Below are 26680 nucleotides of genomic sequence, written 5' to 3'. Positions count from 1 at the left end.
AACACAAAAACGAAAAAAAAAATGAAAAAGTTATAAATTGAGAAAGACAAGTTATTTTAACCCTTCCAGTAAAACGAAAAAATTGAAAAAACAAAAAAAATATTTTTTTTTAAAAATCAATAAAATCAACTTTGAATTGTACAGTTGGGCCATTAAACCTTCGCCCAGCAAATTAACCTTAGCCCAAAGAAAAACTAATTATTTTTATTTTTATATTAAACTAATAAACTATACAATAATTAAAGTCGATTTTTTTAAATATTTATTTTTTAGTAAAAAACTAGAGCTGCAATAATTTTCGAATTACTAAATTACTCAGTAATAGGTAATTTCAGTAATTTGATTACCAAGTAGTTAAATTACTCGGTAATCTAATTACTAAATTATCATCAAGACAAAACTTAAAAATTAAACTCTACAATTATTTTATATTTTATTTTGAAATATTATTATTTTGTGTTATTTTTTGTTAAACACATATTAATTCGGCATATTTTTAAAAATATTACCAAAACCCCAAAACAAAAAACAATAAAAATTATTATTGATAAAAATATGATAGCAGTTAAAATACTCATTGTCGATAAAACGGTTAAATTAAACCTTTTCAATAGTCCATATTAAAATTGTGTATTTCATTTTTTTAATAAATGTTATTTATTATTATTGTTTAAATCCTTTTATTGAAAATGTTATTACTGAAAACTACCAAAGAGAAATTATAGAATATCAATTAAACGATAATAATTATTTTAGACTTTGTATATCAAATTAATTTTTTACAATTATTAACTCTTGAATGAAAGCAATGATCATTTTTGCTATCATGTGTATTAGAAACAAGTTAAAATTGATAATTGTTGTAAATAGATATATTCTCTTTATTTTATTGTGTTACTTTATAAATATTGTTTGATGTCTCATGATTATATTTAAAAATATAAGCATTTTAATTATTATAACAGAGCTTCTTAATAAAAATGTAATAGTTAATAATGAAATTGTTAGACCAATTCATATTATAAAATATAAACAATTTATAAAAGAATTGTGTATTTATTAAACTGGAGCATACCCGTCGTTGTGTTATCAAAATACAATTCTTATTATGTTGTATAATTAAACAAAAATAATTAAAAGACGTTTTAAAAACATAAGTAATGTTTGATTACATGCAATTATCAATATAAGCTGTACTTTATTTTTTATCGCTGTAGTTATACAATAAAATAAATGGTATTAATTTTAATGTTTATTTGTTTGTTTTTTAATAATAATATAGTAATTATACAAAAGTGACAAAAAAAATCAAAAATTTTAATGTCATTATAATTTATAATTAAATTCAAAGATTGAATTATCAATAAATAGACATGAACACAATTGAATATTTGTTGTTTGATAATTTAAATTGATATCTTGATAGCTTCTTTAAATGTAATTAAAAACTCTATTTTAATGAGTTGAAAAAAGAATATATTATATTGTCAATAGAGTATCAAAAATAAATACAATAATTAATTATAAATATGTTTCTAATTTTATGAGCAAATGTTGTTATATTTCAATAATTGAACAGCGTGAAACTGAATATCATTAATAATATAAAAATTCAATCAAAACACAAAGTTTTTGTTTTGGTTGTAACTTAATAGAGACACAATATTTTAAATCAACTGTTTTTTAATATTAGTATTTGTATTTAATAATACCAACAACGTAAACAACTATCAAATTGTAATTGTAATACAACATTTACTCGATAAATATTTAACTAATAAAATATTTCGCATTGGTTACTGTTATTTATTATCTTGTCATTTTTACCGAATAAATATAATTGTCAGGCTGATTTTTGTAAATTATTTTTAATTATAATTGATTTTAAAAGTTGTATTGGATAATGTGAATATTATATGTATTTAACACGATGAAGAAGTGGACTATATTATTTTATTTAAAATATTATTAATTTGTTTTTTACCACTTAGCCAAAATAAAAATTGAATTGATTGTTATTGTTCTTTTTTATTTTTTGATAACACGTAGAGTTTCTTAATGTTTTGTTGATACGTGTGTTTTCCAATAAGCATCAAATATAAATTAATATTAAATTATTAACCAAATAACAAATTCACTATTCGAATATTGTGGTTTTTTTGAAAAAATAAAAAATAAGCTAATTTCCCGATTTTTTATTTTTCTAAAAAACAAAATAAACAAAAAAATATTTAGTAATTTACAAATTATGGCAGCTCTAGTAAAAACCCGTGTTTTTCAAAAAATATACAATTTTAAGCAAATTTCATTTTCCCAACTGTAGTTTTATTTATTTATAAAAAAATCAATTTACTTCGGGCAGGACTTTCCCACTTTCACCCCGTCTAAATTTAGAATTAATTTACTATATTTTATAATTTTTTAATTATAATTATAGTAAATGGGCGTTTTGGATAATATTAGGTCTGGTTCCCGAATTCAAGAAATGCCGAAAAATCACCTCGAGTTAGTGGAAACCGAACGAAATGGAGCATTGAAAAGAAGGCTCTGAAGGCCGCACTCAAACAGTCTGTTTGTGCACCGTTTCACCCACTTTCCAGTTCCTCCCTTGGCGCGGATCCCCCTGACCCCCCGACAAGCAGGGGGGAACCACATCCGCGTCCACACAGTACGGACAAGGAAAGTGGGTGACATGGGGACGCACAAACAGTGGCTGAAAAGTGGACTTCTTTCAAAAAACACTCGCGGCAAATATTTTATTTTGGTAAACGGGGTGAGGGTGGGAAAGGACAGTGTAATTTACTTCACTGAGTGAAGGGTTAATATCTAGTGTTATAATAAATGAATTGTAGATAAAAATAATTATAATAATACAGATAGTAGAAAATTTGTGTGTCAAGAATAAATTGTGTGTAAGAATGATTTTGAGTTATTTAATGGTTTTTTATATTTTTTGGGGGGGAAATAAAAAAAACCCATTTTTTTACATTAACTAATCCCTAATTTATTTGACACCCAATTTATTCCTGACACCCTATTTTTCTACTATCTGTACAAAATCATAATAAATTTTCATGTGTTTTTGTGTAAAAACGAATAGCACAATTATTTATATAATTTATTATAATTTAATGGTTTGATAAATCCCACAATTTTTCAAATCATTATAACTACGAAAAAATAACGATAGACTTTTTCACAAAATAAAAATATAATTATATATGACAATGTATAGTAAATTAACTATTTGGAAAAAACACCAAAAACAATACAGTAGGGGGAGTGGGGGGCTTGACGAAACTGAGGGGCTTGACCTATTGTTTTATTATCTTTTTTACTATACAGAGTTTTCCCGGTTCTATTTATAAAATAACAAAAACTATAAATAATTTATAAAAAATGTCAAAGAAAAAGATTCTTAGCTTATCCAAAATAAAATAAAACGTTTTTTGAAAAGAAAAAGTAAACAACCTTAGTGTTATGAAGAAAATTAAATGGCTTATTTCTATTGTTTGAAATAACCAAGAATTAATTCACAAAGCTTCAATTATTTTGTTTCTATAACAGCACAAATACAACTTCTTTGTACATAGACAGGATTTCCTTTAGCCATAAAAGACAAGTTGTTCCTCACACAATCCAACTCGTCTCGCCATTTGGCTTGTGTATTCGGTGTTGTTAAAATACAAGCTTACTGAATACTTTGACAATTGAAATCAATTGACGCCAATTTCGCAGTAACCGAAGACTTGAATTTATTTTTTGGATGAGACAACATAGTGATAGTGATGGCAGATCATGACAAGTTCTAAGAGAACAAGGAGAGCTGAGAGAGTATATTTGTTTCCATTGCTCGTCATACCAAAAATATGTTGGGAGCATTAGAGAGCAAAGCAACAAAAACATCATTATTGCATCACATAAGCGTTCTGGTGTTGTTGGAGTCAATATTGGCAAGATTAATAGAATGTTCGTTTCTATAGAAGAGGCTTCCAGATTGTTACTGGTAGCCAATGGTGTTTATATCAGAGAACACTTGGAATTGTTTGTTCTTCCGCCTATCCCAACATATTTGGTCAAATCCGAAGAGGAAAGTTTGCCTTGGAATATCCAAGAGTTGCCAACAACGAGAGCCATATCAAACATAAAGACTAACGCCTACTGATGACTTAATTGAGAAACAACTAACAAACACCCAAGTCGTTTTTAATACAATTTCAAGTTCCGACTTTATGCTAAGGATGAACCAATTCTTTAATGGTTTATAAACTATAATTTATAAGTCAAGGTTGTGTTTTTAAATAGAACATTAAAAATAGTTTTTATTTAAATATAGTAAATAAACCATTAAAAGTATAGGTCAAGCCCCTCAGTTTCGTCAAGCCCCTCACTCCCCCTACTGTAACCATTTTGTTTATTTTTAAAAATACATTAATGCAACCGAACTAAATGTATTAATATTATTAAATAAAAATAATAATTTATAATAACACAAATTTATAACACGATTGTTTCTTTTATTGAATTGATTTTTAAAAAATAATTATGTAAAAATGTGAAATCAAAACATTTTTAAGTTTATATACACTTAACATTATGAAATAAGTAAACTGTTTTTCAAAACTCTGTACTGGGATGCCCCGATTTTTTAGACAAATAATTTCTAAATAATTTTTCCTTTGCTTAACCCTCATTTTTCGTTATAAATATTTACTCGAAAAAAACAAAATAACAAACTTGATTTTTTTTAATTTACTTGACAAATAAATCTTGCACCCAAAATTTACTTGAAAAATATAAAAAACAAACTTCGGATTAAAATTTTGATTACCATAACACAAATTTTGCCAAAAACATAAAACACAACTTTATAATTAAATGTCTATGTTTACAGAATCACCAAGTCGTGTTCTGGATAAAAATAAAAAGTATAAACGAGTAAAACAAGCATTGAGAGAAGATAAATTGGTTAAGGCTATACAATTGAAAAGTTTTTTAAATTTTTGAACTGTTTATTTTATTTAAGACTCTTTTGATTAATAACCTTGATTGTTTAAATGTTTGTTTTATGTTATCGATTACTTTTTTAATTGTTGAAATAAATAGAAACTTATTGTTAATTAAAGTGTTGTATCATTTGATGCAATAATGTCCTTCATCACATCATTAGTTTATCGTTATATTACGTTTATCTTATGTTTATTTGAAAGATAGAATTTTACTGAAGTTTAGTCACAAAATGAAACACAAACCAAATAACGAACCTGGAAAATCGGGAAAGATTTACCCAATATTTGGGTGATTTCCCGATTTTTTGTTCAATAATTGAAACTGTATTGGTTTTTAAGGGTTTTAAACTGTGTACTGTTGTTGGTTCAACAAACAGGAAAATAAAAAATAAAACAAATAAAAAATAGTAAATAATGGGAAATTAGGACAAAGGGTTTATATAAATTTTGGAAACGGTACAGAGTTTTGGAAAACAGTTTATTTAGAAACATTTTTTTGAATTTATAACTTGAAATTTGTGTTAATTAAAAATCAAAAATGTAATTATTTATTTTTTTCAAATAAACAAAAAAATTGGATAACAACATAACAAAATGCGTTTATTAATTTGTTTTATTTTGTTTTACCATTCTATTTTTGCAACGGACTGGATTCGCAGTCTAACCACGACTATAATTTAAATAACTTTATAGTCTTTTGAAAACACCTGCTATTCTTTTATTACTATTAAAAACAAATTAGAACCAACGCTAAACAACATTACGCACCAATTAACATTAGTTATTTGTGGATGGCAAGTGTATATCAAATGGGTTGATGATTTGTTGGAGCAATTCCTTCTTATAGAACCTTTCGTTCATATCCTTCAGTTGTTCCTTAACGGTCTTTCTGTAATTAGTTCTGAACGTAGGTGAGAACAGTGACATTCTTTCTCCATTAATAAGTTTTCTTAAGATGAAGTCTTTCAGTTCGTCTCCGTGTTGATAGATTCCCGTTTCATTCTCAAATGGTGGGAACGCGTCTATCGATGGTTTTGTGCACGTCGTGACTCTATATTGTGTATTGTCTTCTGTTCTTTTCATCGGTGAGACAACGACAAAGACGCCTATTTGTCATTCCTCTCTTCTTATTATTAAGAAACCAACAACAAACTATTGAAATGGGACGTAAGGATTCTTGGATCAAATTGATCGTTCTCATCAGCCTGTTCTTTAAACACCAACACAACCACATCATTCCCAACGTGTCTCTTCCTTTCTAAAGCCTGTTCGTCTTCTTCCAATAACGGCAGTAATGGTGCAACATGGAACATAATATAGAATTGGTACGCGTGATTCGTATAACTATATTTCCCTGTCGTCCCCGTCTTCACATCAAGTCCTCCTCTATAATTCGAGTACCCCAATAACTCCGTTTTGTTCCCTATCAGCGCCATGAACTTGAAAAACGCCGGCGAGCACTCTTCCTCCATATTTCTAAAGATCGAGTTCTCGTCGTGTTGTCCCGGCTTCGCGTAAATCACTCCAAACTTGTAATGTTCGATCAATGACTTCTCCTCCATCGTACAGAGCTCGTCATCAAGTTCTTTCGCATTAGCATTTTCAAGGCAAATCACTGTCTTCGGGTCTTTAAAGAAGGTCTGCACGTTCTGCGGCCTCTCAAAGTCGTCTTTCGATATCAAGCACCGCGTCACACCCTTCCCGTTCCTTAAGAAGCATCGCGCGACTTCTTTATATCTCTGCAGTGACACAATAACATTCTCGTCCTTCGACAAGTAATGTCTTGTATTTGGATTTTCGTAGAAAAACGTTTTATAATATGGAAAGTCCGACTCCACATCGATGATCGACATATTCTTCAGTTCACTTTTCTTCTCCACCGACTCGCTATTCGTCTCTAAAAAGTACCCGTCTTCCTTCACTGATAGAGGCACCAACGACACTCCAGTGACATTCTCATTATACTCGTCCTTCGGCATAACTAACGAACTCCAACAGTCCAAGTGACCCGACCTAAAGACGGCATCTGAGCATAATAAGAAGACTAATTCCTTCTTATTAATCTTCGCTTTATTTGGTCTTGAGTACACTTTCAACGAATCATTGGGGATGACCAGTGGGGAGGGGTTTGTGAAGACCGCTATGTTCTGCTTCCACAGCGTTAACACTAAAAGTCTCTCAGAGTCCGCTTTTTCACGCTCAGCCTTTTCCTCGGGAGTCTCGGAGTGGCCAGTAAACACTGCTTTGGTTGACTCTCCGATGTTTTTGATGAAGCCGGTGCCCGCATTAAAAGCGTTGTGAGCCGGTTTAAAGATCTTCGACATCGTGGTCTTCTTCTCTTTGTCTTCCTTTGAAGACTTCAAAGGCGACGTCTCCTTCTCTTGTTTTTCTTTCTCGACGAGGGGATTGTCTTCTTCTTTGTGTGTTGAGGACGTCGACTTCCGATTTGAAGCCCTTTCTTTCTTGTCGGAGTCTCTTGTGTTCGTCGAAGAGCAGCTTTTTGTCAGTTCATTACTTTCGACCGGTTGCGCCTCTGAAGTGGTTTTACTTTCAGAGATCAGAGAAGGGTCTGAGATCTCGAGGGATGGTGAGAGGGGTTTTGGTGATTTTGAAGGCTTTGGGGATTTCGAGGAGGAAGTCAATTTCAAGGACTTTCCTAACGAGTTAAATGTTTTCGACAGGAAATTCTTCTTCTTTTTATCTTTAGGGGCTTTGGAGTCTTTTGCACCGGCAAGGTCTTTACGTTCTTCGTCATCTAATAACTCCTTTTCGTCAGTGTCACTGCCTTCAGAAAGGTTGGAAGAGATCGACTGGGGACGGTCCGATTGAAAGGACTCGTGGTCGTCAGGTGGAGTAGTTGTTCCCATTGAAGTAACGTCGATGGACATAGGATTGGTGTATCTCAGTTTCAAAACTACAATTATTTGAGTTGTACAGAAAACTTCTTTTGTCTGTTTTTTCCTTTTGTTGCGGCACTTCCTCCGCATCCCTTTTGGGAAAACCAATTTGAAAGTTATTGTCTTTGATTGTTTTATTGTTTGGAAATAACACTCTTCTAATTCAAGGCGCAAAACAATAAGAATAGAAAAGTATATGGCCAAAAGTGTTTAATTAAATTGTGAGTTATTAATGATGGTGACTCGTTCTAATTAAATGGAATGGGAATTACCAAAAAATGAAAAGTCGTACACTCCACTCGTTTTAGACTATATGTCCGTCTTTTTTGTGGCAAATCTTGCCTTCGCCAGATGTTTTATTTCTGTTTCCATTAATGAATCTCTTGCCAAATATCTGAACTATTTGATCTACGGCTCCTTTTTCCTTTGAAAAAGTCCCGCCTTTTTACGCCAATGTCACTTACAAAATTGTATTTTTTGTTTTGAAATATGTTTTCTATTAATATAAGGCATTTGTGGTGGTTTGGTTTCTTCATGGTAATTATTCAACAACTGCAAGTCTATTCAATCCAACAAGAATCGGGATATGCCGATATGTTTGAATTTAGTCAAAAAAGTAAGTCACTAAAAATAATTTGTTTTTAGATAAATAGCTTTGAATTTTTGAATTTCAGAACGTTTTTTTTTATAAGTAATCGGTGCGAAAAAAGGAAATAAAACGGGTTATGTATAATTTATTTATTTTATATTTATTCTATAATATTGGAAACTTGTTTTCTTTGGTATTTTTAGATGGTTTCATATGGTTTTTTTTTCTAGATTATATAATTAGGACATCTTCTTTCTTTTTTTTTGTTTTTTTTATAATTCTATTTTCTATGATAATATTTTTATTTACAAAAAACCATTTGTTTTAGTCACAAAAAGATCCACCCAATAATTAACGCGTTTGAAACTATAATAAAACCCATTGATGTTCTATTTATCCCGTTACACTCCAAAAATTAATCGCTTTTTTCCAAAAGAAATGAAGTTTTTTTCATATCAAAAAGTTTGGTATTATTACTAAACTTATTTATATTATTTTTATTTACTATTATGTATTTAGATTTATTAATATATTTCTAGTTTTCTAAATAATTTCAATTGTTAATTATTATATTATTAATGATAATATAAAAAATAGTTATATTTTAATAATTAAACTTTGTTCAAATAGTTTATATATTTAGTTACAACGTTTTATCCGAAATAAAAAATTATTATTTTTCAAAAAACAAAACGAAAACAAGTTAATTATTTTCAGCTTAGAAAAAACAAAAATTCGAATAACATATTTTTAATAACACTATTATATTATAATTGTTAATTTTATAATATTATTAATTAAAATATGATTTAAAAAACATTAAATATAATACATAATATAATATAATTAAATATAATACATTATATCATAAAAATAATTTAATAATTTAATACTTTAAAATTACAATATAAATAGTTTAATTAATACCATTCGTTTCATCAGTAGTAATTCAGTGAACTAAAATCATCAATGTATTTGTGGTTCTTTGCACTTCTCATACATTTAGTTTTAAGTGCAAATCACGTAGCAGTGAGTATAAATAATTTACCAGAAGATATTGCTTACAACGAAACATATTTCAGAATCATCGAATACACTTTTAAAAAGCACAATGTCGATGTCGTGTTACACGCGTATCACCCCGACCCCGACAATTTAACAACTGTCCATGACACACATGGTCAAATGGTGTTAGATGGCATCAATTACGCCATTATAGGTGACACAATCAGTTCAACAACAAGTGAATTGATAGTCCAACAAGACATCCATGTTTTCAAAACAAATGCCAAAGAGCTTCCGATCATATCCAACTCGGCAACATCAGACACTTTATCGAACTCCATTGACTTCCCCAACTTTTTAAGAACAATTCCCGTCGATTCCTTCTCGTTCTCCTCTATCGTCGCCTTTGTAGATGCTTTTAATAAGAAGAACGTCGCGATGATCTACACTAACGACCCGTCCGGAAACTCAGGGTACTTCAGAGTGAATAAACTCTGCAACGAGAAAAACATTTCCTTACTTGGTGTCGTCTATTCAAATACAATGGAGAGCCTCATGCAACAAGTCTACGACATCCCAGTGATCATTTCTAATATGTACATGGAAGAATTGTTCGACACGTGGAAACGATTCCCAAAGGCGTTAGACGCAAAGCACATGTGGGTCTTAACAGATGCCGCAATGGTCATATCCGAGACTGAATTTACTGATGCCGGGTTCAAAGATGTTATCAACAAAAATACAAATGTTGTTGTTGCTAATTTACTGTCAGTAGATAACAACATCATCAAAGAATTGTTTGTTTTATTTTTTAACTATTATACTATTATATAAGTATAATAGTAATATATTTATATAATTATAATATTTAATAACGTATAGAAAAAGTAACTTCGGCGACCCACTGCCCCCCCTTGGAAGTGGTTACTATGACGCAGTGACTGCTATAGTAAAAGGGTGGAGTGCGTCCGGGTCCACTTACAATTTCTCCAAATTCACAGGTGTGAAATTTGAAGGAGCGACTGGGAAAGTTTCCTTTGATAGTAATGGAGACCGGGTTGGTGTTATGGGGATATACCGAATATTCATTGGAAGGGACTACCCACTTCTCAGTCAATTTGAGAATGGGAAACTTACTTTTGAGAGTGGATGGGCAGACTACCTATTTGGATATACAGACGCTGATATTCGTCGAGATAGTTCGCTTTCTGTGTATTCTCTGAGTACTTTTGTCATTCCATTAATTCTATTCTTATTCTAAAAACTATATTATTTAATTAACAAAATATAAAATTATTATAATGTTTAATTAATATTATTAATACTATTATTAGTTTATATTACTATAATAATACAAAACTAATGGAGTCATATACAATATGAAAAAACTTAAACAAATTACCTTAGATGTGAGAATATCAATACCTAAGATATATTCGTGTTTGAATAAACTGAAAAAGAGTCATTTATTACGCCAAGAGTGACTTGAAGAATCCTGGAGCTGGGTTGTTACCAGTGATACCCGCGACAGTGACTCTAGCTCTAGTGTTTACTGAGATCTTCATGTCAGAGATTTCCTTGTCGATTTCGCCCATGAAGTCGACGATGAATTCGATCAATTTGTGTTTGTAGAGGTCTTGCAAGTGGAAGTTAGTGATCAAGAAGGAGACGTCATAGCCTTGGATTGGTTTTCTTCTTAAGATGACAAAGGACTCAGCTCTTTGTTGAAGGAAAGAAACAAATCTTCTGAGTAAAATGACTTCCAAGCCGTCGGCCTTCTTAATGCAAATTGAAATTCTTGCGGAGTTGACGGAACCCTCGATCATCACCTTCTCGCATTTGTCGACAGCGGGCTCGTCTTTATCTGGTTGTGATGGGACTCTGACAATCACAATTGGTTTAAAGACTATTTCCTTAGAGATACCTACTTCGACTTCGGGCTTATTGTGTCGCTCAATCAGCTGACTTGCAAAGTTAATCACACACAGCGCGCTGTTCAGTGTCGCGCGAATGGTTTCAAAATACGCTTGGTTCGAAGTCGCCATGACTGGATCTGATTTTAGTTTCTGAAGTTCTACCGCTTTTTCATATTAAAAAGTTCGGTGAACCTTTTTGAAGTTCTTTGTCGGCTTTTCATTGGTTTTTTTATTGCAATTTCGTCGGGGTTTTCCTTTCTGTTTTTATTCTTTTCCCGGTTGTGTACGTCAAGATTTAATTGGTGCGAAGAACAGGTTATAATCATTAGTTACGTCAATTAATAATAACATTTTAAATAACATTTCCTTGGACTTGGTGTATAAAAATAATTATAATAAACTCGTTAATTAAAACAAAAATTAACGAGCAAATTTTACTATGTCTAATAATACAATTCGATTTTACTAACAAGTTATTATTATTGTAAAATTGGTATTCAATTGTTTTTATAGTAATAGTAAAAACTAATGTTACTACAATACATCGTTAATAAAAATAAACTCGTTAATTAAGTGACCAAAAAGATAAGACAAAAGTATTAATAGTATAAAAACTATATTATATAAACTCAAACTGCAAAAGATCGAACTTGAAATTTGTGAGGAATGGTACTAGACAAGAATCAATCGAAGAAAATTCTGTGTGTAGCTCAAATAGTAATGAGTTTAATATTTTTATTAATAGGTCTGATAGTGTCGATTAAGTATATGAAAGCGGATTTTCTGGGAGTGCGATTGATAACGATGGGGATGTCATTTGTTGTGACGGGTATTATTGGTGGTGCTGCAGGGTATTTGATGTCAGACAATCATCCGAAGAAGTATGCTATAATAGTTGAATGCTTTGCTGTGTTGATGACCATCATTCTGATTATCACTTCCATTCGTATAGTCGTCAAAGTTTCTAAAGTCACTGAAAAGAGTTTCCAATTAGCTTCGATTGAAAGAAATGTTTGTTAGAGATCACTTTACTATACTTTTAACTATTCTTTAATTATATATAATACTACTACTATCTTTTATTAACTCTTTATTAATAGTGTAGTTTGTTTGCTGCGGGTGGAATCATTACTACGACTGTAATGCACAAGTCCCTCGTGGAAAGACGTGTTACAAAGCAGTTGGAGTCGGGCTGAAGTCACTTGGATATATTTCTATCATATTTTTGGTTGTTATGGTATTAATGGAATCCTTGTTATTTGGGCTGTACTGGAATTTCAAAAAGACTAAAGAACACTTGGACGATTCAAATACTTCTTCGTTGCTTCCAAATGATGCCGACGATTTGGCGCCTTTTTAATTTCTGTTCTATTCTTTGTGTTCTTACTGTGTTGATTAATTATAGTATAATTAATAAAAATTTTATTATTATTAAACTAGACTATTATTCTATTTTCTATTTTTTTAAAATTTAAAATATTATATAAATATACTATTTGTATTAATTTAGTATAAATATGTATTATAGTCGGGGGATAAATGGCATTAAAAAGGGACAAAGGTAGTTAATTTTGATAAATATAATTTTGAAACTATAATTTTTAAAAAATCTATTTAAAGGTCAAAATAAACATAAAATTAAAATAATAATATAAATTATCGTTTTTTATTTTAAATGATTATAAATTGAATAATTATAAATTTCTATTTCAAAAATAAACAAAAACACCTCAATTTGTTCACTTAAAAAATGTGGAAGTCTAAAACGCAGCACTTTTTATGGTTTGTCTGAAACTTGTTTTGTTAAAGAATTTTTCCTTTGTTTTTTCCTTTGTTTCATTTCTTTTCTGCTCTTTTTCAACTCCAATTGTTTTTATGTTAAAATGGTCTTTCTCTTATCTTTTCTCAATGGAAATGGTTCAACAACGAAAGATTGAAAGATTGAAATAACAAATGATGATTTTTCAGTGATTCCCTGACACTTTCAAAAATTGACACTGTTGTTAATTCATTAAACTCTGGCATTTTAACCATATACATCATGAATATATATTGAAATACAGTTTTTAAACTGGTTTCTTGTATTTAAATTGCTTTTTTATGTTGATTGCCTGTGGTTATTTCATCAAGGGTTCCTTTCTCTTCTTCTTCCATTGTTTTCAAAGATTGAATAATATCAAAAATAGATAGTTATGGTTTTCTTTTATTATTTTCAAAGTAGTTAATTGAAAAAACCCTTCTAATACTTTTATGGTTAAATAAATTATATTTTATAGTTTTTTACTCAAATTAACTACTTCTGTCCCAAATTAACCCCCTTTATCACCCGACTATAATAATTAATAGTTTATATAGTTATTTGTAATTAATAATCAAGTATATATCAATATATTATTGCAATAATTAAAAAATAATAACTATAATTATATTTTATAATAAAATATAACATGAACAAATAAATGTTTTTATTATACATTTTATAATTTGTCCGAAGTAAATAATTTTCAAAATAAAAAAATATTTCTATAATAAAAGTAACATTACAATTCAAAAATAGAATTAATTTCATTAATAATTCCTAACTATTTACACAAAAATGGTCTAATACTTTCTCATGAATTCATTTGAATGTTATTTTTCAAAAGACAAATTTGATTCTTTTTACTTATTTGTCAAATTTTTACTTCATTTGTTCACCAGAGAAACGCATTTGCCTTCAAATTGTCAACACTGACTTTTTCTTGTTTTTGGTCAATTAAATATTCAACCCATTTTTAACATATACCCAATTTCCCAATTTTTGCCAGTGAAATGTGTTATTTTTGTATCCAATTCCTTTATTGTACCTAATTTTTTCAATACTTTATTGATTGAATCTTCTATAATAAATTATAACACTTTTATAGTAATATTTTTTCGAAAAATGTTATTAATTTGGAGGGAATGTACTCCCAATTGAAAGAAACCCCTTTTCGGCGTGTTTGGCATTATATCACCATACCATCTAATCTTGTGTATTATATAATATAAACTACTTTTAAACTACCTTGAATACAATAATTAAAGTTATTTCTTTTCTGAGAAGACAATTTTAACTTTGAATTGACAAAGTCCACCAAAAGGCGTTTTTGAAAACACCCGAAAATAAGGTATGGTTACAAGCGAATGGATTATTTATTAGTACTTAAGAAATAAACACCTCTAATAAAAACTCTTCTTTCTTCCTGAAATTTTTGAGCAACTAACTATTTGTTACATACTACAGACTATGACAGATAAACCCATCGAACTTACTATCTCAGAGATGAACGATATATTGACCAAGCTGTCACTGTCTTATGTTTGTCTATTAATTTAAGTTCTTCGAACAATAGAACAGCGTAACAAAATAATACGTAAAATTCCTTTATAATGCCAAGAACTTTGGAAATTTATATTTTGCAACACACCCTATTTTTTCTTACGCATATTATTGGTGGCTCTTCAACATCAAATTAACAGAAATACAACACTTATTCTTGACATTTGTAGTATTACTTTTAACATGACAATATCCGTATAATGTTTATAACACCATTACAAATTATATTATAACGCAACATTATATTAAACATTTCAAATACAACCTATACACTCACTTAAAGACGACAAATAACACAGAAGATCAAACAATGCACATCACAAATTTGAATTCGTTGTTTGAAGAGTTCAAAGACACGGCCGCGCCGAGTGCACGGGACAAAGTGAAATCCCTTTCGAATTTGATAGTATCTTTAAAAGACCGCAGCCTTTCTCCAGAGAACACGACAACCACAATATCATCAATTAAGTCGTTGCTCGACGACATCGACTGTTTTTCAAAGAAAAAGGAGAATCGATTTTCAGGTCAAAAATTGTTTGGCTCATGGCACCAATCATCCTCGCCTCAATTTGGTTCTTTTATAAAACCAAGTCAGTCGCATCGGTCTTCCGCCTTTTTAGTTGGTCGGAGACCGGAGACTCCAAAGTCTCCGAACACTTCACCGCACCATTCCTCATGTGTTCTTTCTCAATCAGCGCCTATAGAAAGTGAGAAATTGAATATCCTCAGCCTTCTCCCAGAAAGTGCTGACATGGAGTGTGCGAGTTTAGTTTATGAGAAAATGAAGAACCTTCTGCTTGAAAGAAAAGAGTGTCTAAACGACCCAAAAATCACTGCAAATTATCAAAAGATCTTTGAGAAATCGCACGGAGACATTTTAAAGTTGTTCACTCTGTGCGAAGCAGACGTTTTCGCGCAACGCATCTTTGCCCACAAGAATTCGGAGACATACCCCCAGCGCGCCATCGGAGAGTTTTACGACAAAGTCGACATGACGTCGGAGAGTTTCTCGCGGATGCCCGCGAAGCTCTCGCTGACGAGTTTCGCGATCCGCAAGAGTTCGACAAAAATGCGCATCATCGGGGCAATGGCGGTGATGACGCACTTCCTCCAAACGCACGAAATCGAGAACGACGAGATGCTTCATCGGATGGAAGAGTATGAAAAGATGGCGTATGTCGATTTCGTGAACTTCTCGTCTCAAATCCCCGCGTTAATAGAGGACATCACATGTTTTGGAGCTTTGCAGTGTTACGAGGAGTTAGTCTTAGGTGCCAACGAGTTGAAACGGGTCTGTGTCGAGTTACTCAAAATGATTCCAAACATCTTTAAAAAGGCCTCTGAAGTTGTCGGCGGCAATGCGGCCGACTTATATCAAAGCTCCGAGAACGACATTTCTGAAACGATTTCTGGACTGATTTCATTCATTAAAGAAATCGACGTCTTTGATAAGAATGACAAGAGTCCAAAGGGGATAGCTGGTATTGAAGAGTCCAAAAAAGCACTTAAAAGTGCAGGGAGTTCTGTTTTAAGTGTTGTCTGGCACATCATCCACTTGAAGCCAAAAGATGAGAAAAATTTGATATTTCATGCGTCACAAAGTGTTGAATTGTGCAACGAAATGTTCTTCAGGAACGAGCACTTGTTATTCCTCGAAATGATTTCTTTATTTAATACTATAATTGTGAATCTAAGAAGATACACCTCCGCAGTCTATTCTTTACAGAACAAAACAGAGACATCTCCCATCGAAGAGTCTATTTTAGTCTCACAGAAAGTGATCACAGCGAAGAACAAAGTCATTGCTGGTGGGGTAGCTGGTTTATTAATAAAAAGTCGGACAAATGCGCAGATAGAGGACATCGTCTATTCCATGTTAGTGCAATTTGGGCAAAGGATTTATGACATCTTAGAAGGCTTACCTGCAGGAAATCAAGAGCTTGTAGCACAGAAGGTAATGCAAACGATCTTTGAGAAGTGTGACCAGACGCAACTCCAAAAGTTTGTGGCTGAAGACAAGTCGCCTCTATTTATCAAATTAAAGAGTATGTATGGCGTGATGGAACACTCATTAATGAAGAAAACGACGGAAGTGTTGTCACCGATTTACGACTTCTTAATACCATCACAAGAACTTTCCCCTTTCATGACACTGGCAGTCACAGACCCACAGAATATTGCAAATCAATTGACTACAATTTCATTCAAAATGTACAAAAAGCTCAAGATATACGACTTCTTTGAGACGGGAGGAGTGGTGGACTTGATCACTAATAGAATGGAAGACCTCGCGAGTTTCGTGTGCACAGCAACACTCACGTTCACGGATTTTGCTAGTAGAGCTTTTATGAAGAATTTATTTGCAAATGTGTTGAGGTGCTTAATTAACTTGGGAGACTTCAACTCGGCATTTGGAGTCTACAGCGGTATACAAATGGTGAACTTGGACTTCAACAAATGTTTTGTGCCCGAGAAACAGAAAGAGATATTTGCACATGCAGAGAAACTCTTCACTAATAGTAAAACATTAAAATCGACGTATAAGAAGTTTAAAGTGTGTGTGCCCTATATGTTTGTTTCTTTCTAATTATTAACTACAAAGAACTATAATTGTCATACAAGGTGTTTAATAGTTTATTATAATATTTAATATAATTTATTATAATATTTATTAATATATATAATCACAAACAGTGGGACTATACTCGATAATATAGCAACAGTAAAGAGTGGTAAATATCAGTACTACGCATGTGGAGAAGAACGTCTTGTTGACTTCACTAAACAAAAAGACATCTACACACTTGCGAGTGAATATTTGAAATATCAAGAAGAAGACTACACAATCGCAGCTATCGAACCACTTAATTCGTGTTTAACAACACTGGCCCGTTTCGATCAAAGGTGTTTGGACCTCTTGAGACAGTACCATGAGTAGTCGTCTTATTGATTTGTGTCATTCTTTTCCAGTTAATGTGAAGTTTATTTACTCAACCCAATTTTTAATCTGTGAAGTTTATATTGTAAATTTTAACTTTTTTTGTTAAAATTTACAAGACCAAATAATTGTCAGAAGGATGTATTTTTTATTGATTAACCTTAATCAAAAAATATGAAAAAAAGGTTCAATAAATAATAATGGGACGCTTAAATCTATTTTTATAATAGTTATTGATTAAAGTTCTAAAACTACTTAATTTACTTTTTACAATTATTTGGTTTCTGACTTTTTTGGTTAACAACAGTAATTAGTGATATTAAGAGGTAATATTTTTTAAAACAACTTGTAGTTTTTTGTTATCATATAAATTTATTATGATATTAATTTAATGAAAGTACTCTTAATAGAAACTGTTTATAAAAACATTATTAAAATCATAGTTGTTTACTTGGTTAATCATATTATTACTTTATACTAATATATATACTATAATTACTTATTTAATATAATTATAATTATACATATTGTAAAATATACTTGTAGTTTGTATCTTCATGAAAATTTAAAAAAAAAGTTTTAAAATCGAAAAATAAAAAAACATTTCAATTATTGACTTATTTATTTTAATTGTAAATTATAGTATATTTATAATACAATATAATCATAAACAAAAATAAAACAAATAATAATAATTATAGTCAAACTTTAACTTAAAGTTTAACTTGGTTTTTATTAGCAAAAATTAAAGTATCCTATTAATAAAAAACATTTTTTAAAATTAAAATAAAAGAACTAGTTTTTACTATAAATAGATACATTAAGTTACATTTAAAAACTATAATTTATTATATAATTTCAACAATTTTACTAATTGATAATTTGCCTTTTTTGGCATTCACAACAAAATTTATACGAAAACAATTATTATTAAAAAATAATAATTTTATAGTATTTTAATTATTTTAAAGTCCATTTCTTTTTTTTGTTTAAAATAGTCATTTTTTTTTAGAAATTATTTAAGAAAAGATAAAATAGTATTATTAATGGTTATTCAAATTCTGTTAAAAACAAACATAACAAAAAATAATTATACACATTACAAATTAATAGAAAAATAATATTATAAAAATCCTACAAATAATGAAAAATTAAACATGGTTTTTAACGACAAATAAATAGAAAAACCCCAAGTCAACTTAAAATACAAAACACACCAAAAGTAAGTTGAAAAAAATCAAAAAAAAGTGGATAATAACGTCTTTCATTCTACACGATAAATTCGGGTCATTTTTTTTAAAAGCACAAATTTACAATTACTAACAAACAAATTCATTTTTAATTCAGTGAATACAACTTAATGGATCCACAATATCAATATATTTTATCACATCCACCGTCGCACGAAACCACTTATACACCCAATAACAAAGGAATAGTCATGGTTCCATGCCCTGGGTATCAGGACATACCCGTCAAATATGTCCTTAGTAAGGAGTTTGTTTAGTTTACTTATTATAATTCATTATACTATATAAATAGTACCACTAACCCATTGAAATAAGAAAGGAATATCGTTGAAATAGCATATAATAAATACATAAGAAATGAATCAGTGTTATTCATCGACGTGTATTTATGTTTGCAAACACAGTCAACTCTAGTTGAATATAGTAAAATTATACTTCTATGAATTAACATGAAGAAATCCATATAACTTCACACTGTTAGTGTTCCACAGTCCAGAAAAGGACTTAACCGATATCGACAAAGTACTCGTCATGTTATCAAAATTATTTCGAGCGCGTGCATTCACGTTTGACTATCCGGGCTATGGGCTTAACAAGAACACTCAAGACTTGCCCTTCGACAAAATGGTTGATGCGGTGATGCTTCATATGCACACCACTGGGTATCGCCAAGACCGAACAATATTATTAGGAGCGGATTATGGGTGTGGGCCTGCCCTCACGTATGCCGGTATATTAGCGTCAAGAAAAAAAGAGAAGATCAGTACTGAGACTTCGGGGGTCATTCTCTTTTTTCCACGTGGCGACATTCCTTTAGGGACGAATTTGGACTTCTCGAACTTTTATAATGTGACACAGAACGCCACGTATTTCCGCGTGTTATTTATATTACACAAAAATCACGCTGTTTTCAATTATAATGAAGTGAAGAATATGATGAAAGAAAAGAACTATAAAGATCGCGTTGAGTGTTTTATTGATGACTTCTCATTATACAATCCCGAGTCTTTGACTAAGAAAACTTTAATAATATTCTTAGACCACACAAACCCGTGGTTTCGAAGACTTAACACACAAATCACTAAATTGAAGACTTTGCGATTAAATATCTCAATGACGGTGACGACTGCTTTGAAGACCTCAAAGAAAATCCCTCCACTCCCTTCACACAACATGTTCTATATCACACATTTCTTAGTGATGAACAAGATCGACGCCTTCTTGCCGGTCTTTGAGGAAAAGAAGATCTACTCTGTCCTTTATGTCGTGATGGGGGGAATCGATACCTCAGTCCTTATCGATGAGCAAAAGAGTTTATTAAACGCGTTGAATGTGACATGTCGCAAATTTAAGACCTTTGCGACAGAGGATTGGCTCTCGATGCGCTGTGAGATCCTCAGCCAGATCCTCACCCGTGTCGACAAACAGACAAACATCCTCGACAAACGGACAAAAGCAATTCAAAGTGCCAAAAAAGTCGAATTACCTGAAACAGTCTTCAACAATGATCAGGGGGTCGAGATGGATTCTGAAGGCGTTGGGAGTGTAGCCAGTACAGAGCAGACCTTTATCAGTGTATCAGGAATGAAGATGTTAAACCCTCGAAAAAAGACGGTAATAGGGACCGTCAACAAATACGTGTTACCAAAGTGGGCAAAAGGAACTGAATGTGACTCCTCGATATTTGTAAAACAGCCAGTGAACTTCCCCGATTACTTCCAGTTCAAAATTAACTTGTCCAACAGGAGAAGGAATACTCTCGAAGAAAAGAACTAAGACGTTGTCTGTCTGTAATTCATCAATCAACAAAGAGCTACTGGGTTTTAAATAGTTTAATTTACTATTTTTGTATAGTTCACTTTTAATTCTTTATTTTAGTAGGTTTTTAATTAATAATTTAATTAATTTGATTTAATTAAAAAACTTTTTAATGTTTGTTGAAAAAAGAACTAATTATTTATAATTTAAACTAATTATTTATAGTTTAATTTAATAGAATACTTTTCTGTTCATTTTTCTATTTTAACATCGATGCCGTTTGGAGGTGTTTGAAGTTCAATTTGGAGTGGCATGTATTCTTGAATCATTTTTGCTTGTTTTGTTTTCTTTGGTTTTGACCTAAGGAGTGGAAATGGTGGTGGAATTGGACTGAACAAGAAGTCCGTCCAATTTTTAATAAAACCCATGTCGTAAGCGCGGAGTTTCTTTCTTTTCTCGTTTGTTGTTTGACCAAAGGATATTTGGATGACGTGTCGAGTGAACAAATAGCCAATTAAACCAAAACAGACGAAGCAATAGAGGAAAATGAAGGGTCTTTGTGTAATTTGATTGAATAGTTTTTATAATAGTAAATATACTATATATTCTATACATACTATATAGTTTAAAATACTAAATATATAGTAATAACAAACTCTAAGAAGTAGTGCGATTTCCAAGACTTCAAAAACGCCTTCCAGCTCCATGGCTTTTCAATTGGAACTAAAAGTCCCGCCAAAGAACACACCATGATATACGCCAAATACATTACACTCCAAAAGAGAAGGAAGAAGTACGACCTGTAATTCCTCCGCCCCACACAATTCCCCAACCTATTTATAAGTTATTATACTTCTACTATTAATTTATTATACTTATAATTATTAATATATACTACTATATATATAGTATACTCTCTATCGACTGATTTAAATAGTTTTATATTGAAACAAACCAAGGGCAATGATGATCAAATTTGTCAACACAATTGTTACAATATGAGCAGTGAGAACTTCTTAATGGTCTGACTATTAAACATGTGACGCAGTATTTCCTCGTTACATACTCTGCATTTTGGAGTTGCACGTTTTCGTCACATGTTTTGCACCGTTGGGGGGTAATTCCAATCATTCTGATCTTTCGAGGGATTATTCCCGGGTTCGCGTTCGTCGTGAAGATATCCAGGAGCTTGACATGAGTTCGTTCCCCGCAGTTCTAATCAATTTATTTCATCTTATTTATTCATAGAAATTTATCAATGAAAACAAACAACAATTGTACAGAAGAAAAAGAGTGATGGGATAAACCACGCAATGTTATAATCGACTATAAGCCACCTCACACTGTCGATGAGTACATTCTTTCTTTCCATCCTAAAAACAAACGACGCAATCCAGTGAAATATCGTAGGTACCAAGACCATCACAACTGATATATAGACTCTGTAATATCCCCCACCAATTACGCATTTACTGTGGCAATAGTTTCGTGAGATTGGCAACACATTACTATAGACAAGTTGATATTCTGCTTCCGCGTCGTTGTGAATGATTTCTTCTTTTTCTTTAGGTGTTGGTGTCATAGAGTAGTTAATGTTCATCCCTTCTCAATAACAATACAGAAATGAGTTCTCTAAATTCAAGAATTAATAAGTCGACTTGTTCTTCTATTTCTTGATCTAATGGAACAAATTATTGATAATTCTATTTATAATTTTTACCTTTTTTACTATTCTTTTAGTATTCTTTCTAGTTTTCAACATAATATCTTTCATTTCATTGGTTCAATACTCTCTTGATGAAATAGACGTGTTCTATCTATTAAAGCACTCCACTAATCACTCTTTTTCTATTTTAATTCTTTTCTATCCTTATAAAATGGATAAATAAACTTATCTCACATTCTCAACATTAAGAAGGTATTAAATAACATACCCACAATTTACTTATTTCATTTCTTCACAGTTCTTTCAAATAACAACGCAGGCTTGCGGTATATCAGCAGTAATTCATTCACTAGATCTTCTTCAAGTCTTAAATCCCCATCTTGTCGCGCTATAATGATATCATCACACAATTGCAGTAGCCCCAAACAATCAGGCAAGTCTTTAAACATGATGATATGTGCCATCCCCGAGTAATTCGATTTCAGTAACGAGTACAAGAACAAGACAACAACAGAGTACAGTCCGATAATCCCCAGTGAACTCAATGATGAGATCAACCCGCTATTTGGCACTTTTGGTGATGCAATATACAGTTTGGTCTTTTCCGTTTCATCGCACACCATCACTCCTTCTAATGCAGAACAATTAATAAATTGCCAATATTGTGATCGTTCATCCACATCGTCTTGTTTCAGCTTCGGTCTCAATTGCATTACAAAGTCGTCTCCCTTTTGTAGCACGGCTTTTTGTGACAACGTTGGCATTTTCAAAAATTGGGGCACCAAATCAAACGTCCACTCCACCTCCTTTTGGTCCAAGATCTCCAAAAAATACTTCTTTTCCGTCGCATTCAAGTCTTTCGTTTCGTACATCATAAATGAATCCTCCGCAGACGTGCCTTCCCTTCTCATATTAATTTGGTAATAGATACTCATCACTCCTCCCCCCTTCAAGCCATCCTTTAATTCATTTCTTTTGTCTTTCGTGATCATCCAGTACGTCATCGCATTCGGTGACACCATCGTCGTATACAGCACTTCATTACTCGACTGCGCGTTCTTGTGATGTCTATGAAAATAGTCCCAGTCTTCATCAGACATATTCGAAAATTGACTCTGTTGCTGCTTATAAATCTCTCCTACCCCCAAAAACCCAATCGACATCTCCAAATTCTTGGGCAACGGTTGCGCAAAATTGGGCGCAGCGGATGACATCAAAAGTAATGGAAACCATAATATAGCCAACATGATTATCAAGGTCACACACCCCCCTGTAAAACGTTCCATATATCCTCGAGGTTGCCCATACACATGATTCCGATTCCTTTCTACTGTGCGATCACATTGATTCATAAACAACTCGGCGTGGATGTCCTCAACTTTTAGCCACCGCTTATAAAACATTGACGTATTCGCAAACACCCAATCCAAGATGGTCCGTATCTCATACACAAATGGTAATGTGTAGTACATCGAAAAGATCAATGAAGAATAAAACGAGTACGAACTCATCAAGATTCGACTCGATGAAAGTTGGACATACCCAACACGAATCTGCACCGCTGAGATGAGCCAATACACTATCTTAAACAAATAGAAGACTACTAAAGACGCCGTCATCATCTTCGACTCCGTCTTGACAAGTGATGGGAAATAGACCAAGATCAAGATGTGGTACAGAACTATCGAAAACACTTGCATCGCCAATTTCAGTTTCAGTGACTTCAATAAGTATATAATTCGGTCTAACAACATCATACAAAACTGTAATAACAGTCCCAACACCTACACATTAACATGACATATTAAAAAACAAGTAAAAAGAAACAAACGCTGTTTGTAAGTATTTCGTTGAAATTTTTTTGAATATATCATTTCTATTTAAAATTTTTTAAAAAATTTTTAAAAAAGAAGACCACCTCTTTCTTAAACGAATTCTTTTCAACAGACAAAGGAGAGAAATAAGAACAAAAAACAAACTATGTAATAGGAAGATAATCACTCGTAAAAAACTCGATAAAGTTCCCTTGTAAATTCGTGAAACTCCCTTGGAAGACTATTAAAAACACAAAACAGATCACCTCACAGATAAACATCGGTATATAATAATCAGCTCCCGTCTTAAACTTGTCATTCACTAAATGGTCATAATAAATTTTCAGTCCCAACCTCGTTCGATTAAAAAATTGCGTCATTTTAGACTTATTCAGTTCTATCGTCTCCTGATCTTTCAAATAGACTTCTTGTCCCTTTAAGAACTGTTGAAGACTCATTTCGGTGACAACCTGATTGACTTCAAGTGACTTCGTCAGGTACATCTTCTCTTCATTCTCTTTCGCCATCTCAAACTCGTCATTGATCTTCTCCTCCTTCACTCGATAACTCTTTTTAAACGTCTTTTTATAGATCACTGGCGAACTCTTTTCTTTCCGCGCTATCGACTTCGTCGTGTGCTCATAGACCTTAAAGTTTTCACAGTCAACAAGTCCCTTATAATTCCCTTTCGTCACAAACAGTTGGCCGTCCACTTGAATCGCCTCGACAACAAATAAGTCGTGTTGTTTATATGCAAAGTGGTCCACATCCCCTTCACTCGGTTCAAAGTCCTTCAGCGCCTCGACAATGAATTTCAGTTCCCCAAACGTGTTCGGTTTGATCTTATTCACAAGTTCGCGCCGGTGGTTTTCAATCACCACATTCGACCACTCCCGTCTCAACAAATATTGTTGTTCCCAATACCCACGATTCCTCATACACAAGATGTGCACCAAAATCGCAAACAAACAGAAGATGTCCCACACAAACCTTGATAGAAAATAGGACGACACCGGGTAGACCCCAAAGATATATATGAAACTCATGTGGTTCTTCGTTAATGGGGTTGCCGAACATTGCATCGTGTCGACATCATACACTGAAGTGGTATATGACAGAACGTCATACGTCTCCTTTGCATTCGGTTTAATACAAAACCCTGGCAATTGGAAGAAGAGGCGGACCAATATCAAGACAACAGACACCACCGACATGAATGTCCAGAACTTCTTCGATGGAAATGGTTTCCTTGACACCGCCACAATCCCAAACGCGGCAATCGGGTAGATCGCACTCAGAATATTTCTATTGATCACTGCATTCAGAATGAAAATGACTTGGACAAGTGCTTCCGTTTGTCGCGAAAAGAAGAAGTAAAGTCCCCAAATGACTAAATAGAATCTGCCATGATATGGATACTTCCCTTCAGTCTGCTCTATATCTATTAATTCTAATTCAGTACTACTTAACGCTCGACTCGATGGGGAAAATCGTGGCGAATGTGGACTTAAAGGTCGTTGAATCGGATTCATCTCCTCCGGAGACTCCTTCGTTAATACCATTTCTTGACACATCACCACCTTCTTTTTCCCTCGTCGTATTGGCGTCGGTTTTGCAATGGCAGTGGACTTGGCATGTTCCTCTTTCTCTTCTTCATCGTCTTCACTTCTTATCTCTTCGCTCCCCTCAGACTCTTCACTTATTTCCTGTGCTACGTCTTCATCTCCTTTCTCTTCCATCCGTTCAAACTTCACCTTCTTCGCTATGTCTTCATCACCATCTTCATCACTAGACAGGGAATGGTCTTCGTTCTGAGTACTTATCTCTTTCTTCTCTTGCTTGGTATGATCTTCAGGAACGGCATTCGGGGTCTTCCCCTTTCTCTTCCGACTCAGCTTTTCTCGTGACTTCCGTAATATCCGCGCAACTCGATTCTCCTTTTTCTTCGTCAAATCAACTTCCTCATCCGAAGAGGAAGACACCGAAACAAGTCCGTCGTCTCCTTTCGATATGTCCTCTTCGTATCGGCGCATCTTTTCCTTCATCTTTTGTTCCGAAATCGCCTCATTCTCAACGGCTCGTATCTCCTTCTTCTGCTCCTCCACACTCTCCATCTGCATTTCTTTCGTCAACTTCGTCGGGCTTTTATATCCAAATATTTTGTGCTTATTCACAGCGTCTTCCTCATTCGCCACCATCATCCTCTCCTCCATTTTACTCTCTATCTCCTCCGTCGTTGCTTTTGGTTTCAAATTGAGTCGATACACGATATTATTCCAATGCAAGAAGTTGATCGTCATGTCAATGACTTTGAACCAAATCGTCTTCACCAAGTCCAATATATTCGCAAGAAACCCTTTAGTGCTCGTGACCATCGGAATCGTCTGCACAGGCACTTCTTCTTCCTCTTCTTTGTCATTCACATCATGACTCCGCAGTTTGCGTAACTTGTCGAGTCGTTGTATCCTCATGACCTT

General features: G+C 32.6%; 9 protein-coding genes across 9 annotated transcripts; 4 read left to right on the top strand and 5 right to left on the bottom strand.

Annotated features, from left to right (window-relative positions):
* Positions 1–5786: 5786 nt before the first annotated feature.
* Positions 5787–7996, bottom strand: EIN_328400 (rap GTPase-activating protein, putative; the record flags this gene model as incomplete). Its single annotated transcript, XM_004185461.1, has 2 exons — positions 5787–6115; positions 6163–7996. 2 exons carry the CDS (start codon positions 7994–7996, stop codon positions 5787–5789), a joined length of 2163 nt encoding a protein of 720 aa, XP_004185509.1.
* A 1468-nt stretch (positions 7997–9464) lies between these two features.
* EIN_328390 (hypothetical protein) lies at positions 9465–10761 on the top strand (the record flags this gene model as incomplete). Its single annotated transcript, XM_004185460.1, has 2 exons — positions 9465–10297; positions 10383–10761. 2 exons carry the CDS (start codon positions 9465–9467, stop codon positions 10759–10761), a joined length of 1212 nt encoding a protein of 403 aa, XP_004185508.1.
* A 208-nt stretch (positions 10762–10969) lies between these two features.
* EIN_328380 (arp2/3 complex 20 kD subunit, putative) lies at positions 10970–11545 on the bottom strand (the record flags this gene model as incomplete). Its single annotated transcript, XM_004185459.1, has 1 exon — positions 10970–11545. One exon carries the CDS (start codon positions 11543–11545, stop codon positions 10970–10972), a length of 576 nt encoding a protein of 191 aa, XP_004185507.1.
* A 537-nt stretch (positions 11546–12082) lies between these two features.
* Positions 12083–12776, top strand: EIN_328370 (hypothetical protein; the record flags this gene model as incomplete). The annotated part of the gene is made up of 2 exons (XM_004185458.1): positions 12083–12427; positions 12522–12776. 2 exons carry the CDS (start codon positions 12083–12085, stop codon positions 12774–12776), a joined length of 600 nt encoding a protein of 199 aa, XP_004185506.1.
* Positions 12777–15087: 2311 nt separating this feature from the next.
* EIN_328360 (hypothetical protein) lies at positions 15088–17715 on the top strand (the record flags this gene model as incomplete). The annotated part of the gene is made up of 3 exons (XM_004185457.1): positions 15088–15311; positions 15486–17348; positions 17472–17715. The coding sequence occupies 3 exons, from the start codon at positions 15088–15090 to the stop codon at positions 17713–17715; spliced, it is 2331 nt and encodes a 776-aa protein (XP_004185505.1).
* A 1360-nt stretch (positions 17716–19075) lies between these two features.
* Positions 19076–20741, top strand: EIN_328350 (hypothetical protein; the record flags this gene model as incomplete). Its single annotated transcript, XM_004185456.1, has 2 exons — positions 19076–19212; positions 19421–20741. The coding sequence occupies 2 exons, from the start codon at positions 19076–19078 to the stop codon at positions 20739–20741; spliced, it is 1458 nt and encodes a 485-aa protein (XP_004185504.1).
* A 233-nt stretch (positions 20742–20974) lies between these two features.
* On the bottom strand, positions 20975–22323 carry EIN_328340 (palmitoyltransferase ZDHHC9, putative; the record flags this gene model as incomplete). The annotated part of the gene is made up of 5 exons (XM_004185455.1): positions 20975–21278; positions 21380–21556; positions 21679–21911; positions 21994–22066; positions 22109–22323. The coding sequence occupies 5 exons, from the start codon at positions 22321–22323 to the stop codon at positions 20975–20977; spliced, it is 1002 nt and encodes a 333-aa protein (XP_004185503.1).
* A 350-nt stretch (positions 22324–22673) lies between these two features.
* EIN_328330 (hypothetical protein) lies at positions 22674–24146 on the bottom strand (the record flags this gene model as incomplete). The annotated part of the gene is made up of 1 exon (XM_004185454.1): positions 22674–24146. One exon carries the CDS (start codon positions 24144–24146, stop codon positions 22674–22676), a length of 1473 nt encoding a protein of 490 aa, XP_004185502.1.
* Positions 24147–24367: 221 nt separating this feature from the next.
* Positions 24368–26680, bottom strand: EIN_328320 (hypothetical protein; the record flags this gene model as incomplete). The annotated part of the gene is made up of 1 exon (XM_004185453.1): positions 24368–26680. A coding segment is annotated over one exon (2313 nt), but the record flags the coding sequence as incomplete, so codon positions are not given.

This window comes from Entamoeba invadens (assembly GCF_000330505.1).
Source record: "Entamoeba invadens IP1 unplaced genomic scaffold scaff_1105074725601, whole genome shotgun sequence".
NCBI lineage: Eukaryota > Evosea > Mastigamoebida > Endamoebidae > Entamoeba > Entamoeba invadens.
This window is presented reverse-complemented; position numbering and strand designations above follow the sequence as displayed.